This window comes from Callorhinus ursinus, unplaced genomic scaffold (genome assembly GCF_003265705.2).
Source record: "Callorhinus ursinus isolate GAN/ISIS: 27379988/994484 unplaced genomic scaffold, GSC_fseal_2.0 scaffold10, whole genome shotgun sequence".
NCBI classification, from domain to species: domain Eukaryota; kingdom Metazoa; phylum Chordata; class Mammalia; order Carnivora; family Otariidae; genus Callorhinus; species Callorhinus ursinus.
In genome coordinates this window covers 75,659,234-75,673,304 of record NW_027397072.1, presented here as the reverse complement: position 1 = coordinate 75,673,304, position 14,071 = coordinate 75,659,234, and the positions used below count along the sequence as shown (strand labels likewise).

The window sequence follows — 14,071 nt, the reverse complement described above, 5'->3', positions numbered from 1 at the left end:
CGGCTCCCAGAATGCTGAGGGGGATGACTTTCTACTTAGGATTTTTTTTTTTTTAAAGATTTTATTTATTTATTTAACAGAGAGAGACACAGTGAGAGAGGGAACACAAGCAGGGGGAGTGGGAGAGGGAGAAGCAGGCTTCCCGCCGAGCAGGGAGCCTGATGCGGGGCTCGATCCCAGGACCCTGGGATCATGACCCGAGCCGAAGGCAGACGCTTAACGACTGAGCCACCCAGGGGCCCCTACAAAATATATTTTTAAAGACTGTAACAATAACAATAAAAAAATTAAAAAAAATAAGACTGTAACAAGAGACAAAGAAGGACACTATATAATAAATGAGACAATCCAACAAGATATAATAATTATAGACATTTATGCACCCAAAATGAGAGCACCCAAATACATAAAACAGTTAATAAGACACATAAAGGAACTAAATGGCAACAATACAGTAATAGCAAAGGACTTTCATGCCCCCCTTACATCAATGGACAGATCACCTAAACAGAAAATCAACAAGGAAACAATGTCTTTGAATAACACACCGGACTAGATGGATTTAACAGATATATTCGGAGCATTACATCCTAAAACAGCAGTATACACATTCTTTTCAAGTAAACATGGACCATTCTCCAGAACAGATCACATATTAGGCCACAAAATAAGCCTTAACATATTTAAAAAGACCTAAGTCATACCATGCATCTTTTTCGGACCACAGTGCTATGAAACTGGAAATAAACCACAAGAAATAGTTTGGAAAAGATCACAAATACATGGTGGTTAAATAACATGTTACTAAACAATAAATGGGTCAATCAGGAAATAAAAGAAATAAAAAAGTACACAGAAACAAATGAAAATGGAAACACAATGGTTCAAAACCTTTGGGATGGAGCAAAAACGGTTCTAAAAGAAAGTTTATAGCAATATAGGCCTACCTCAAGAAGAAAAAAAATCTCAAACAACCTAACTTTACACCTAAAGGAGCTAGAAAAAGAAGAACAGAATAGAGAGCCCAGAAATGGACCCTCAACTCTATGGTCAACTAATCTTCGACAAAGCAGGAAGAATGTCCAATGGAAAAAAAGACAGTCTCTTCAACAAATAGTGTTGGGAAAACTGGACAGCCACATGCAGAAGAATGAAACTGGACCATTTCCTTACATCACACACAAAAATACTCAAAATGGATGAAAGACCTAAATGTGAGACAGGAGTCCATCAAAATCCTAGAGGAGAACACAGGCAGCAACCTCTTCGACCTCAGCCGTAGCACCTTCTTTCTAGAAACATCGCCAAAGGCAAGAGAAGCAAGGGCAAAAATGAACTATTGGGACTTCATCAAGATAAAAAGCTTTCGGGGCACCTGGGTGACTCATTCGTTAAGCATCTGCCTTCAGCTCAGGTCATGATCTGGGGTCCTGGGATCGAGCCCCACATTGGGCTCCCTGCTCAGCAAGGAGCCTGCTTCTCCCTCTCCCACTCCCCCTACTTGTGTTCCCTCTCTTGCTTTGTCTCTGTCAAATAAGTAAATAAAATCTTTAAAAAAAAGAGATAAAAAGCTTTTGCACAGCAAAGGAAACAGTCAACAAAACCGAAAGACAACTGACAGAACGGGAGAAGATATTTGCAAATGACATATCAGATAAAGGGCTAGTATCCAAAAATCTATAAAGAACTTATCAAACTCAACACCCAAAGAACAAATAATCCAATCAAGAAATGGGCAGAAGACATGAACATTATTCCAAAGAAGACATCCAAATGGCCAAAAGACACAAGAAAAAGTGCTCAACATCCCTGGGCATTGGCGAAATCCAAATCAAAACCTCAATGAGATACCACCTCACGCCAGAATGGCTAAAATTAGTAAGTCAGGAAACGATAGATGTTGGTAAGGATGCGGAGAAAGGGGAACCCTCCTACACTGTTGGTGGGAATGCAAGCTGGTGTAGCCATTCTGGAAAAAAGTATGGAGGTTCCTCAAAAAGTTGAAAATGGAGCTACCGTACAACCCAACAATTGCACTACTGGGTATTTACCACAAAGATACAAATGTAGTGATCCGAAGGGCTACGTGCACCCCAATGTTTACAGCAGCAATGGCCACAATAGCCAAACTATGGAAAGAGCCTAGATGTCCATCAACAGATGAATGGATAAAGAAGATGTGGTGTATATATACAATGGAATACTATGCAGCCATCAAAAAAACATGAAATCTTGCCACTTGCAAGGACAGAACTAGAGGGTATTATGCTAAGCAAAATAAGTCAATCAGAGAAAGACATGTATCATATGATCTCACTGATATGAGGAATTCTTAATCTCAAGAAACAAACTGAGGGTTGCTGGAGTGGTGGGGGGTGGGAGGGATGGGGTGGCTGGGGGATAGACACTGGGGAGGGTATGTGCTATGGTGAGCCCTGTGAATTGTGTAAGACTGATGAATCACAGACCTGTACCTCTGAAACAAATACTACATTATATGTTTAAAAAAAAAAAAGATAGGAAGGGAAAAATGAAGGGGGGGAAATTGGAGGGAGAGACAAACCTTGAGACACTATGGACTCTGAGAAACAAACTGGGGGTTCTAGAGGGGCAGGGGATGGGGGGATGGGTTAGCCTGGTGATGGGTATTAAAGAGGTCACGTATTGAATGGAGCACTGGGTGTTATATGCAAACAATCATGGAACACTACATCAAAAACTAATGATGTAACGTATGGTGATTAACATAACGTAATAAAAATTTTTTTTTAAAAAGTTCATTAAAAAAGAGAAGAAAAAAAAGAAAAAGAAGAACAAAATCTAAAACCAGCAGAAGGTGGAGCACCTGAGTGGCACAGTTGGTTGGGCATCCAACTCTTGGTTTCAGCTCAGGTGGTGATCTCAGGGTCGTGAGATTGAGCCCTGTGTCTGGTTCTGCACTCAGGGAGAAGTCTGTTTGAGACTCTCTCTCCCTCTCCCAAATAAATAAATCTTAAAAAAAAACCAACAAAAACCCAGCAGAATGAAGGAAATAATAAAAGATCAGAGCAGAAATAAGTGATATAGAAACTAAAAAACATAAAACAAAACAAAAAAACGCAATAGAAATAGGTCAATGAAATGAGGAGGTGGTTCTTTGGAAAAAAAAAATCAATAAAATTGATAAACCTCTAGCCAGACTTATCAAGAAAAAGAGAAAGGACCCAAATATATAAAATTACAAACGAAAGAGAAGAAATAGCAACAAACACCACAGAAATACAAACAATTATAAGAGAATATTATGAAAAATTATATGCCAACAAATTGGACAACCTAGAAGAAATGGACAATTCCTAGAAACAGATAACCTACCAAAACTGAAACAGAAAGAAATAAAAAATTCTAACAGACTGATAACCAGCAATGAAACTGAATCAGTAATCAAAAAATGAACAAAGAAAAGTCCAGGACCAGAAGGCTTCACAGGTGAATTCTACCAAACATTTAAAGAAGAGTTCATACGTATTCTTCTCAAACTATTCCAAAAATTAGAAAAGGAAAACTTCCAAATTCATTCTATGAGGCCAGCATTACCCTGATACTAAAACCAGATAAAGACCCCACAAAAAAGGAGAACTACAGGTCAATATCTCTATTGAACATATATGCAAAAACCTTCAACACAATACTAACAAACTGAATCCAACAACATATTAAAAACATCATTTACCACAACCAAGTAGGATTTATTCCTGGGTTGCAAGGGCGGTTCAATATTCACAAATCAATCAACATGATACACCACATCAGGAAGAGAAAGAATAAGAACCATATTATCATTTCAGTAGATGCAGAAAACGTACTTGACAAAGGACAACATCCATTCATGATTAAAAAAAAAAAACAACAAAAAAACATCAACAAAGTAGGTTTAGAGGGAATATACCTCAACATAATAGAGGCCAGTTAGGAAAAACCTACAGCTAACATCATCCTAAATGGGGAAAAACTGAGAGCCTTTCCCCTAAGGTCAGAAACAAGGCAAGTATGTCCACTCTCACCACTTTTATTCAGCAGAGTTCTGGAAGTCCTAGCCACAGCAATCAGACAACAAAAAGAAATAAAGCCATCTAAATTGGTAAGGAAGAAGTAAAATTTTCACTATTTGCAGATGACATGATAATATAAATAGAAAATCTGAAAGATACCACCCAAAAACTGCTAGAACTGATAAATGAATTCAGTAAAGTTGCAGGATACAAAATCAATGTACAGAAATCTGTTGCATTTCTATACACAATAATGAAGAAGAGAAATTAAGAAAATCCCATTTACAATTATACCAAAAATAATAAGATACCTAGGAATAAACCTAAGCAAAAAGGTAAAAGACCTGTACTCTGAAAACTACAAAACACCAATGAAAGAAACTGGGGAGGACACAAATGGAAAGACATTTCATGCTCATGGATTGGAAGAAAAAACACTGTTGAAATATCTGGACTACCAAAGCAATCTACACATTTATTTATTTAAAGATTTATTTGAGAGAGAAAGAATGAGAGAGAGAGCACATGAGAGGGGGGAGGGTCAGAGGGAGAAGCAGACTCCCAGCCGAGCAGGGAGCCTGATGTGGGACTCGATCCAGGGACTCCAGGATCATGACCTGAGCTGAAGGCAGTTGCTTAATGAACTGAGCCACCCAGGCACCTGCAATCTACACATTTAATGCAATCCCTATCAAAATACCAACAGCATTTTTCACAGAACCAGAACAAACAATCCTAAAATTTGTATGGAACTACAAATGACCCCAAACAGCCAAAGCAATCTTGAAAAAGCAAAGCAAAGCGGAAGGCATCACAATTCTGGACTTCAAGTTACACCACAAAGCTGCAATGATCAAAACAGTATGGTATCGGCACAAAAATAGACATGTAGATCAAAAGAACGGAATAGAATCCAGAAATAAACCCACAACTATATGGTCAATTAATCTCTGACAAAGCAGGAAAGAATATCCAATAGGAAAAAGACAGTCTCTTGACTTCAACAAATGGTGCTGGGAAAACTGGATAGCCACATGCAAAAGAATAAAACTGGACCACTTTCATACACCACACAGAAACAGAAACTCAAAATGGAGTAAAGACCTCAATGTGAGACCTGAAACCATGAAAATTCTAGAAGAGAGCACAGGCAGTATCGGCCATAGCAACGTTATTCTAGATACGTCCCCCCTAGTCTAGATACGTGCCGAAGGCAAGGGAAACAAAAGCAAAAATAAACTATTGGGACTACATCAAAATAAAAAGTTCTGCATAGCAAAGGAAACAACAAAACTAAAAGGCAACCTACAGAATGGAAGAAGATATTTGTAAATGACATATCCAATAAAGGGCAACATCTAAAATATATAACTTATAGAACTCAACCCCCCCAAAACAATCAAATTAAAAAAATGGGCAGAAGACACGAGCAGACATTTCTTAAAGAAGACATGGCCAACAAACATGTGAAAAGATGCTCATTTTCACTTATCAAAACTATGATGAGATACCACCTCACACCTGTCAGAATGGCTTAAATAAAAAACACAAGAAACAGCAGGTATTGGCAAGGATGTGGAGAAAAAGGAACCTACCCTCTTGCACTGTTGATAGGAATGTAAACTGGTGCAGCCACTGTGGAAGACAGTATGGAGGTTCCTCAAAAAATTAAAAACCGAATAACCCTACTATTAAGCAATCTCACTACTGGGTATTGACCCAAAGAATACAAAAATACTAATTCAAAGAAATACATGCACCCCTATTTTTTTTTAAAGATTTTATTTATTTATTTGACAGAGACAGAGACATTGAGAGCAGGAACACAAGCAAGGGGAGTAGGAGAGGGAGAAGCAGGCTTCCTGCCGAGCAGGGAGCCCAATGCGGGGCTCTATCCCTGGACCCTGGGATCATGACCTGAGCCGAAGGCAGATGCTTCACGACTGAGCCACCCAGGCGCCCCTGCTCTCCTATGTTTATCACAGTATTGTATAGCCAAATTATGGAAACAGCCCAAGTGTCCACTGACAGATGAATAAAGATGTGGTGTGTAGACACACACACACAGGAATATTATTCAGCCACAAAAAAGAATGAAATCTTGCCATTTACAATGACATGGATGGAGCTAGAGAGTATTATGCTAAGTTAAATTAGTCAGAGAAAAACACCAATGATTTCCCTCATATGTGGAATTTAAGAAAGAAAAGGAGCAAAGGAAGAAAAAAAAAGACAAAGCAAGAGACTCTTAACTATAGAGTATTGGCAGTTACCAGAAGGGAGGTGGGTTGGAGTGGTGTGTGAAACAGATGACGGCGATTAAGGAGTGCGCGCATCCTGATGAGCACCAGGTGATTAAAATAAAAACTAAAAAAAGACGATGTTTGTTGCAATGGCAGTTAAGACCACAGGAACTGAGGCATTATCTTTAAACTAGGAACACTTAAAAAATGCAAAAGGTCATATTTAGTGAGAAGTCAAATTTTATTTATTTTTTTAAAGATTTTATTTATTTATTTGACAGAGAGACAGCTAGAGAGGGAACACAAGTAGGGGGAGTGGGAGAGGGAGAAGCAGGCTTCCCGCGGAGCAGGGAGCCCAATGCGGGGCTCGATCCCAGAATGACCTGAGCCGAAGGCAGATGCTTAACGACTAAGCCACCCAGGCGCCCCGAGAAGTCAAATTTTATTATAGTAAAAACTCTCATAACATCCCAATTGTCTTGACATACAATTTTGCTGTAAGGAATGCACTGCTAGAAATTATACATTCTGTCTCATCCCTATTCAAGATAGGATTTCCCTTTCTTCAATTTCCCAATTGAAGATGTATGGTTTTGGCATCAATTAGCAAGTAAAAAGAAACTTTGAATCCAGTAGATGAAGGCAATAAGAAAATCACTAAGTTTAAATCACCATTTTTATTTTAAGGACACCTACATAGTCCTCTAAAATATAAGATGTTCTATTTGATAATTTGATTTTAGGGAGTAGCTGGAAAATGTTTTAGGAACCTTGGTATTGCTTATGTATACCATAACAAACTTGAAGCTAATTTCCTTGCGCCTCATCATCAAAGCAAGCTTTGGTGGAGCCTAAAATGGCCGCCAGATAACCTCATGAAGTATAACTCGACTCAACTCATTTCTATGCCCCAAAACTTCAAATGTTCCTCTTCATAATTTATGCATAAGTTTCTCATTTGAAAGTCAAAGAACGTCAAATCATAGCTTCATCCTACATACGTTTATTGTGTTTCAATAAAACAGAATTATTAGCAGTTTCTTGAACATTTTCTGAACTTCTCCAGCTTAGAGCTTTATTTGATGGACTTTCTCATCCTATAATACCATTTCCCTCCCTGTCAGAATTCTATCTATCCTCTTAAGTTTATCTCAAATTCTACTTCCCCTACATGGGCTTTCCTGGGCCACTTACATAAGCCCATTGTATATTTAATCTTTGTGTAAAGAAATTCAATAAACATCCAGTGAATTTACTGGAAGTGCATTTTAGGAGACTATGACAATAATGCAATTAGGGAGGTATAAGTGGTCAACTGGCTTAACAATTTTTTCCCTATCAAGTAAAATGGAGGCCCTTCAGCACCTGTTATCTGACCTACATGTTAATGCTGCTTTAACACTGGACAATAAGGTTGGCACTCACCAATTTTAACAAGTTCACTTGTGGAGGCAGATTATCTTTCCTGGCAGCCACGGGCAATACCAGCAACTCAGCCTGCCAGGCAAATGTGCCACCATCACGGCTGTGCTGCCGTGGAGACCACTGCCACTCCCTTCCCCCAAACCCCAGCAGGTTAAGAAAATTGGCAAGAAGATGGGGCAGACATAATGGCAGAAATACAGCAGGCACATCCCTATTCGGGGTGTGGGCCACTCCCTTCCCCCAAACCCCAGCAGGTTAAGAAAATTGGCAAGAAGATGGTGCAGACATAATGGCAGAAATACAGCAGGCACATCCCTATTCGGGGTGTGGGATGGGAGCAGCAAGCAGTGGTTGGTTAGGCACTAGCTGGCAAGCTGGCCCAAGCTATCAGCATACCTAAAGTTGTAGAGATGTATGATACATAGAGATATGTAGAAAGAGAAATATGATGACACTGACCTCTACTTCTGAAGTTCATGCTACAAGACAGTAATTTAAGTAAAACTTTATTAAAATCAAGGTCCTCTAAATAATTCTAAAATAAACCTCCTAAACATGAAAAAACCCAATATGCTATGTTTCATTTAAATTAAATTTCTTTTAAGAAAAAGTACATTGCTACTATTCAAAATTTGATGTTCTGTTAAACTAAACTGTATGGATTTTGATTAACAGCATCATCTTTTTGAAAATTAAACATACCTTTAGGGACCGAACTGAATCATCAGCCAGACCAATCACATTAACGTAAAGTAGATTGCTGTGCTTCAGGAACAGAACGCAGTGATCCTTAAACATGTCCAAGTCTACGACTTTGGTATTTCTCTTCATTGTGAAAAATAAATCCCAGTTCATAATAGCAGGGGTATCAGCTGCTGTTCTCATGAGCTGTGTGGAACAAAGTCAGAAGAGATCTAGGTAACAAAACATGCTAACTTTCTAGCATCCAGAAAACTAGACCATATTAATCTTCACTGTTTTATGAAGAGCCAAAGGAACGAGCTTGCAACAGGGCTGCAGTGTGACCATCATCATATGAACGAGCCCAGGCTAGCCTGCCATGTGGTGAGACAGCATGGCCTAGTGCTTACCTTACAGCAAACCAATGAATGTTTGAATGAAGGCATTTGAGAAACAGCTAACTAGGGATGCACTGGGAAGCCTAGCTGGGACCAGCAGAACTGCCTAGATGAGATCAATCCAAATTGCTAAAACTTATAAAATCATGAGTTTATAAAAGTTTATTCTTTCAAATCATTAAGTTTGGCTTTGATAACTGGTAAGAACAGGATAAAGTATGTTTCATTTACTAACCTTTTAGGCACAATTACAATATGTACAGGCATTATATCTAAGGGAAGAGAAATGGGATTGGTTATCAATAGGAAGGTAGCATCAATTTCTACACGTAACCAAAAGCCTACAAAACAGTTAACTCCTAGAGCAAGAAATATTGTTGATGGAAGTGTGACACTTTTTAACAGTTCAAATGGGTATACAGAGAATCCAGGATTACCTTGAATTCTGTAGGCTCGCCAACATTAGTGAGAATGTATAATTCATCATCTCTGTGTTCAACGTAGTAAAGGACTCCATGTATTCGCTTCTGGATAAGTACTGGTGGGTCCCAAGGGCTTAGGCCATCTATCAACCACACTTCAGAAGTAGTCTTGTTCATAATATTTATAGTAAGGAAACGACTGTCTTTTGTAAGATATAGGAAAACAAAATAGCTGCACGTGCATGTGCGCACACACAGAGAGAGAGAGAAGAAAATCCAGTAAATTTCAAAGGCATGCTACCTTAAAGACAGCATCTCACTGCCTGCTGTACATATGTTGCTTTATAATGCAGACAGAAAATAAAAACTCCTTAGTGAATACTGCTTATTTAAAAAACTGGCTATTATTTTTCTCATTTCCCCCACAAAGATATTCAAAATCATTTTTCTCTTAACATTTTATCATGAACATTTTTCAAACCTACAGAAAAGTTGAAAATGTCAGGTGAATACCCATATACCCACCACTGAGATTCAATTATTACCAACATTTTGTTATATTTCCTTAATCACATTATCTGTGTACCTATCAATCCATCTTTTTCTGAATGCATTTTAATGTAAACTATAAACATCATCTAACTCCCAATCACATTAATAGATTATAGGACTTTTTGCTGGAAAGAGGAAATAAACTTCCTAGAGGAGATATGTAACTGTAGGGAAGGAGAGAGACAGAGTTTACTTTGTTCTTCCTCTGCATGCACTTTGGCTTTATTCCCCCCTCCCAGTTTTTACAACAAAACAAAATAGAAATAACAAAAACAGAAATAGGAAGAAAAGCCCTTGCAATCTCAACACATTTAAAAAATTAATAACTATTTTAATTTTTTCTATTTTTCCTTCCCAAGTTTATTTATATTTCATGCATTTGTTTTTAAATTAATTTTTTTTAACTATTAAAGTACAGTTGATATATAATGTTCTATAAGTTCAGGTATACAATAGTGATTAGACAACTTTATACATTACTCAATGTTCATCACATGTGGTTACCATTTGTTACCATACAACATGATTACAATATTATAGAGTATATTCCTTATGCTGTACTTTTCATCTCCATGACTTATTTTACTCATGCATGTCTTTAAACTGAAATAAAATATAAATGCAATTCTGTATTCTGCATTTGTGACTTCACAGTATCAGCATCTCTGCCCAAATTAATTCGTCTTTATGATCATTATCTTTAATGGCTACCTAATAACCTATCAGGTTGCATTATAATTCTTAAAACTCTAGATTTTAATGTTTCATAGCAATAAAGAACATAACGAGAGAATATATTCATGAAGACAGTTCTTCCTCCCTGACCTTTACAGTTATTTCCCTAACACAAATTCTTAGGAATGGAAATACTAATTTAATGATAAACAGTATTTTTAATGACTCTTAATACATATAATCAGATAATATCCCAAGAGCCTTATATTGATTCACTGGATGGGTTTAAATGTTACATTTACATATTTCCTTATTATAAAAGTAATCCATACTGAAAATACTGAAAATACAAAGAAGGATGATAACCCTGGATCTCACCACATAGAGATAAGCATGGCTAATATTTTGGTTAAGATTCCTACTGTACTGGACATTACCATGTTTGACAATTTTATTTCCTCTGTGACATCTTTTTTTTTTTTTTTTTTAAAGATTTTATTTGACAGAGAGACAGCAAGAGCAGGAACACAAGCAAGGGGAGTGGGAGAGGGAGAAGCAGGCTTCCCGTGGAGCAGGGAGCCCGATGCGGGGCTCAATCCCAGGACCCTGAGAGCATGACCTGAGCCGAAGGCAGACGCTTAACGACTGAGCCACCCAGGTGCCCCTATTCTGTGACATGTCTTTGTCCATTTTAAACTTGGGATGTAGTTAAAATTATTAACCTATAAACATCTCTTCATAAATTAAGGATATTAACTTGTCCTTTTGCTGAAAATCTCACAACCCTGAGATCATAACCTGAGCTGAAATCAAGAGTGATAACATTCAAATGACTGACCACCCAGGTTCCCACAGCATTAAAAAATAATACCCATTCAGGGGCACCTGGATGGCTTGATTGGTTAAGTGTCTGACTCTTCATTTCCACTCAGGTCATGACCTCAAGTTCCTGGGATCAAGCCCTATGTGGGGCTCTGCACTCAGTGGAGAGTCTGCTTCTCTCCCTCTCCCGGGACCCCTCCCCATACCTGTGCACCTGCGTGTTCTCTCTCAGAAATAAATAAATCTTTAAAAAAATAATACCCATTCATTTTTCATTAATCTGTGATGCCTCTTTTATCATTTAAGTTTTAGAGTTATCTATTCTGGTCTCTATTATCTGTCAATTTGTATTAACTATTATAGATTCATGTGTTTTAATACATGGTATGGTTGTAGGTCAAGTCCTTTACTCTCGTTTGCTCTTTATTTTCAACACTGTCTTTACTATTTTCAATACTTTTTATCTATTTATTTTTGTTTGATGATGACACAGGTAATCAAAAGATAAGTTACTTGGTCAATTACTTGGCAGATACGTGGTTATAGGAAATATCAAAATACAACTGGCTTTACAGGACAAATTTTCTTAGAAAGAGAAGACAAGTCATGGTAACCACAAAGCATAAGCCTACAGAAAACATACAAAAGATAAAGAGAACAGCACTGTGGAAAAAACCTAAGCACAAAGGAAGATAGCAAGAGAGGAAGAAAGGAACATGGGAACTACAAAATAGCTAAAAACCATTAATAAGATGGCATTAGTAAGTTCTTACCCATAATTACTCCAAATGTAAATGGATTAAATTCCCAATCAAATGGCAGAGTGGCTGAATGGACAGACAACAAGGCCCAAGTATATGCTACCTCTAAGACACTCACTTCAGCTTCAAGGACACACAGAGGCTCAAGATGAGGGGATGTAAAAAGAAATTTCACGCAAGTGGAAACCAATAGAGAGCAGGAGTAGCTATACTAATGTAAGTGAAAATACACTTTAACTCAAAAGCTGTAACACGAGATAAAGAAGGCCATTATATAACAGTAAAGAAGTCAGTTCATCAAGAGGCTATAACAGTTGTAAATATATAGACATACCTTGGAGATATGGGTAGGTTAAGAACCACTGCCAAAAGTGAGTCAAATGAATTTTTTGGTTTCCTAGTGCAAATAAGTTATGTTTACACTATACTGTAAACTGTTAAGTATGCAACAGCATTATGTCTAAAACCACAAAGTATATATGTTAATAAAAAATATTTATTGTTAAAAATGCTAATCATTATCTAAACTTTCAGGGAGTGGTAATCACTAATCACAGATCACCATAAACAAATAATAATGAAAAGGTCTGAAATATTGTGATAACTACCAAAAAGAGACAGAGACATGAAGCAAGCAAGTGCTGTTGAAAAAATGGTGCCAACAGACTTGCGCAACACAGGATTGCCACAAAAAACGCAGTTTGTGAAGTGCAATAAAACAAGGTATGACTATATGCACTCGACATCAGAGGACCTAAATGGATTAAGCAAATACCAATAGATCTGAAGGGAAAAATAGACAACAATACGATAATAGTAGGGGAATTTAATACCCCACTTTCAACAATGGAAAGATCATCCAGGCAGAAAATCAGTAAGAAAATGTTGGACTTGGACTACATATACTTTAGACAAAGTGCTTGTAAACAGACATATGCCGACCAATCAACCAGCAGCTGAATACATTCTTCTCAAGTGCACAAGGAATATTCTCCAGTATAGATCATGTTAGGTCACAAAGCAAGTATTAGAAAATTAAAGAAGACTGAAACCATACCAAGTATCTTTTCCAACCACGATAGTAATCAATTAAAGGAAAACTGGAAAATTCACAAATATATGGAAATTAAACAGTACGCCACTAAATAAGCAATGGGTCAAAGTAATAAAAACTGAAATAAAAAATATCTTGAAACAAATGAAAATAGAAATACAACATACCAAAACTTATAGGATACAGCAAAAGTACTTCTAAGAGGGAAGTTTGTGATAAATGCCTACATTAAGAAATACCTTGGGGTGCCTGGGTGGTGCAGTGGGTTAAGCCTCTGACTTTTGGTTTCAGCTCAGGTCGTGATCTCAGGATTCTGAGACTGAGCTCTGTGCTCAGCATGGAGTCTGCTTAAGTTCCTCTCTCCCTCTGCCCTTTCCCACCACACTCCTTCTCTCTCAAATACATAAATAAATCTTTAAAAAAAAATTTTTTTTTTTTCCAAACAGGGGTGCCTGGCTGGCCTGGTTGGCAGTATGCAATTCTTGATCTCAGGGTGGTGAGTTCAAGCCCCACCTTGGGTACGGAGCCTACTTTAAAAAAAAGGAAAGAAAAAAAAAACTATCTCAAATAAATGACCTAACATCATGCCTCCAGAAATTAGAAAAAGAAACATAATAAAAAAAAGTTAAAAAAAAAAAGAAATTAGAAAAGAAAAAAAATAAGCCCAATGTTAGCAGAAGAAAGGAAATTGTAACAAAAGATCAGAGAAGAGATAAATTAAAAAGACTGGAAAAACAACAGAAAAGATCAACAAAACTAAGAGCTGCTTTCTGAAAAGGTAAAACTGACAAACTTTTAGCTACACTAAGAAAAAAAGACTCAAAATCAGAAAAGAAAGAGGACACATTACAACTGATACTACAGAAATAAAAAAGAGTATAAGACTACCGTGAACAATTATATGCCAACAAATAACCTAGAAAAAAATGAATAAATTCCTAGAAACATACAACCTACCAAAACTAAATCATGAAGAAATAGAAAATCTGAACAGACCAATAAAGAGT

General features: G+C 37.2%; 1 protein-coding gene across 6 annotated transcripts in view; it reads right to left on the bottom strand.

Moving 5' to 3' along the window:
* Positions 1-14,071, bottom strand: part of PREPL (prolyl endopeptidase like) — a 58,086-nt gene that overhangs the window by 20,139 nt on the left and 23,876 nt on the right. For all 6 annotated transcript variants that reach the window (XM_025868904.2, XM_025868902.2, XM_073897771.1 and 3 more), the window contains 2 exons: positions 9,216-9,432; positions 8,402-8,587 (listed from right to left, as the gene is read on the bottom strand). In XM_025868904.2, the coding sequence (XP_025724689.1) occupies positions 8,402-8,587; positions 9,216-9,432 (403 nt within the window). The remainder of the gene's footprint in view (positions 1-8,401; positions 8,588-9,215; positions 9,433-14,071) is intronic.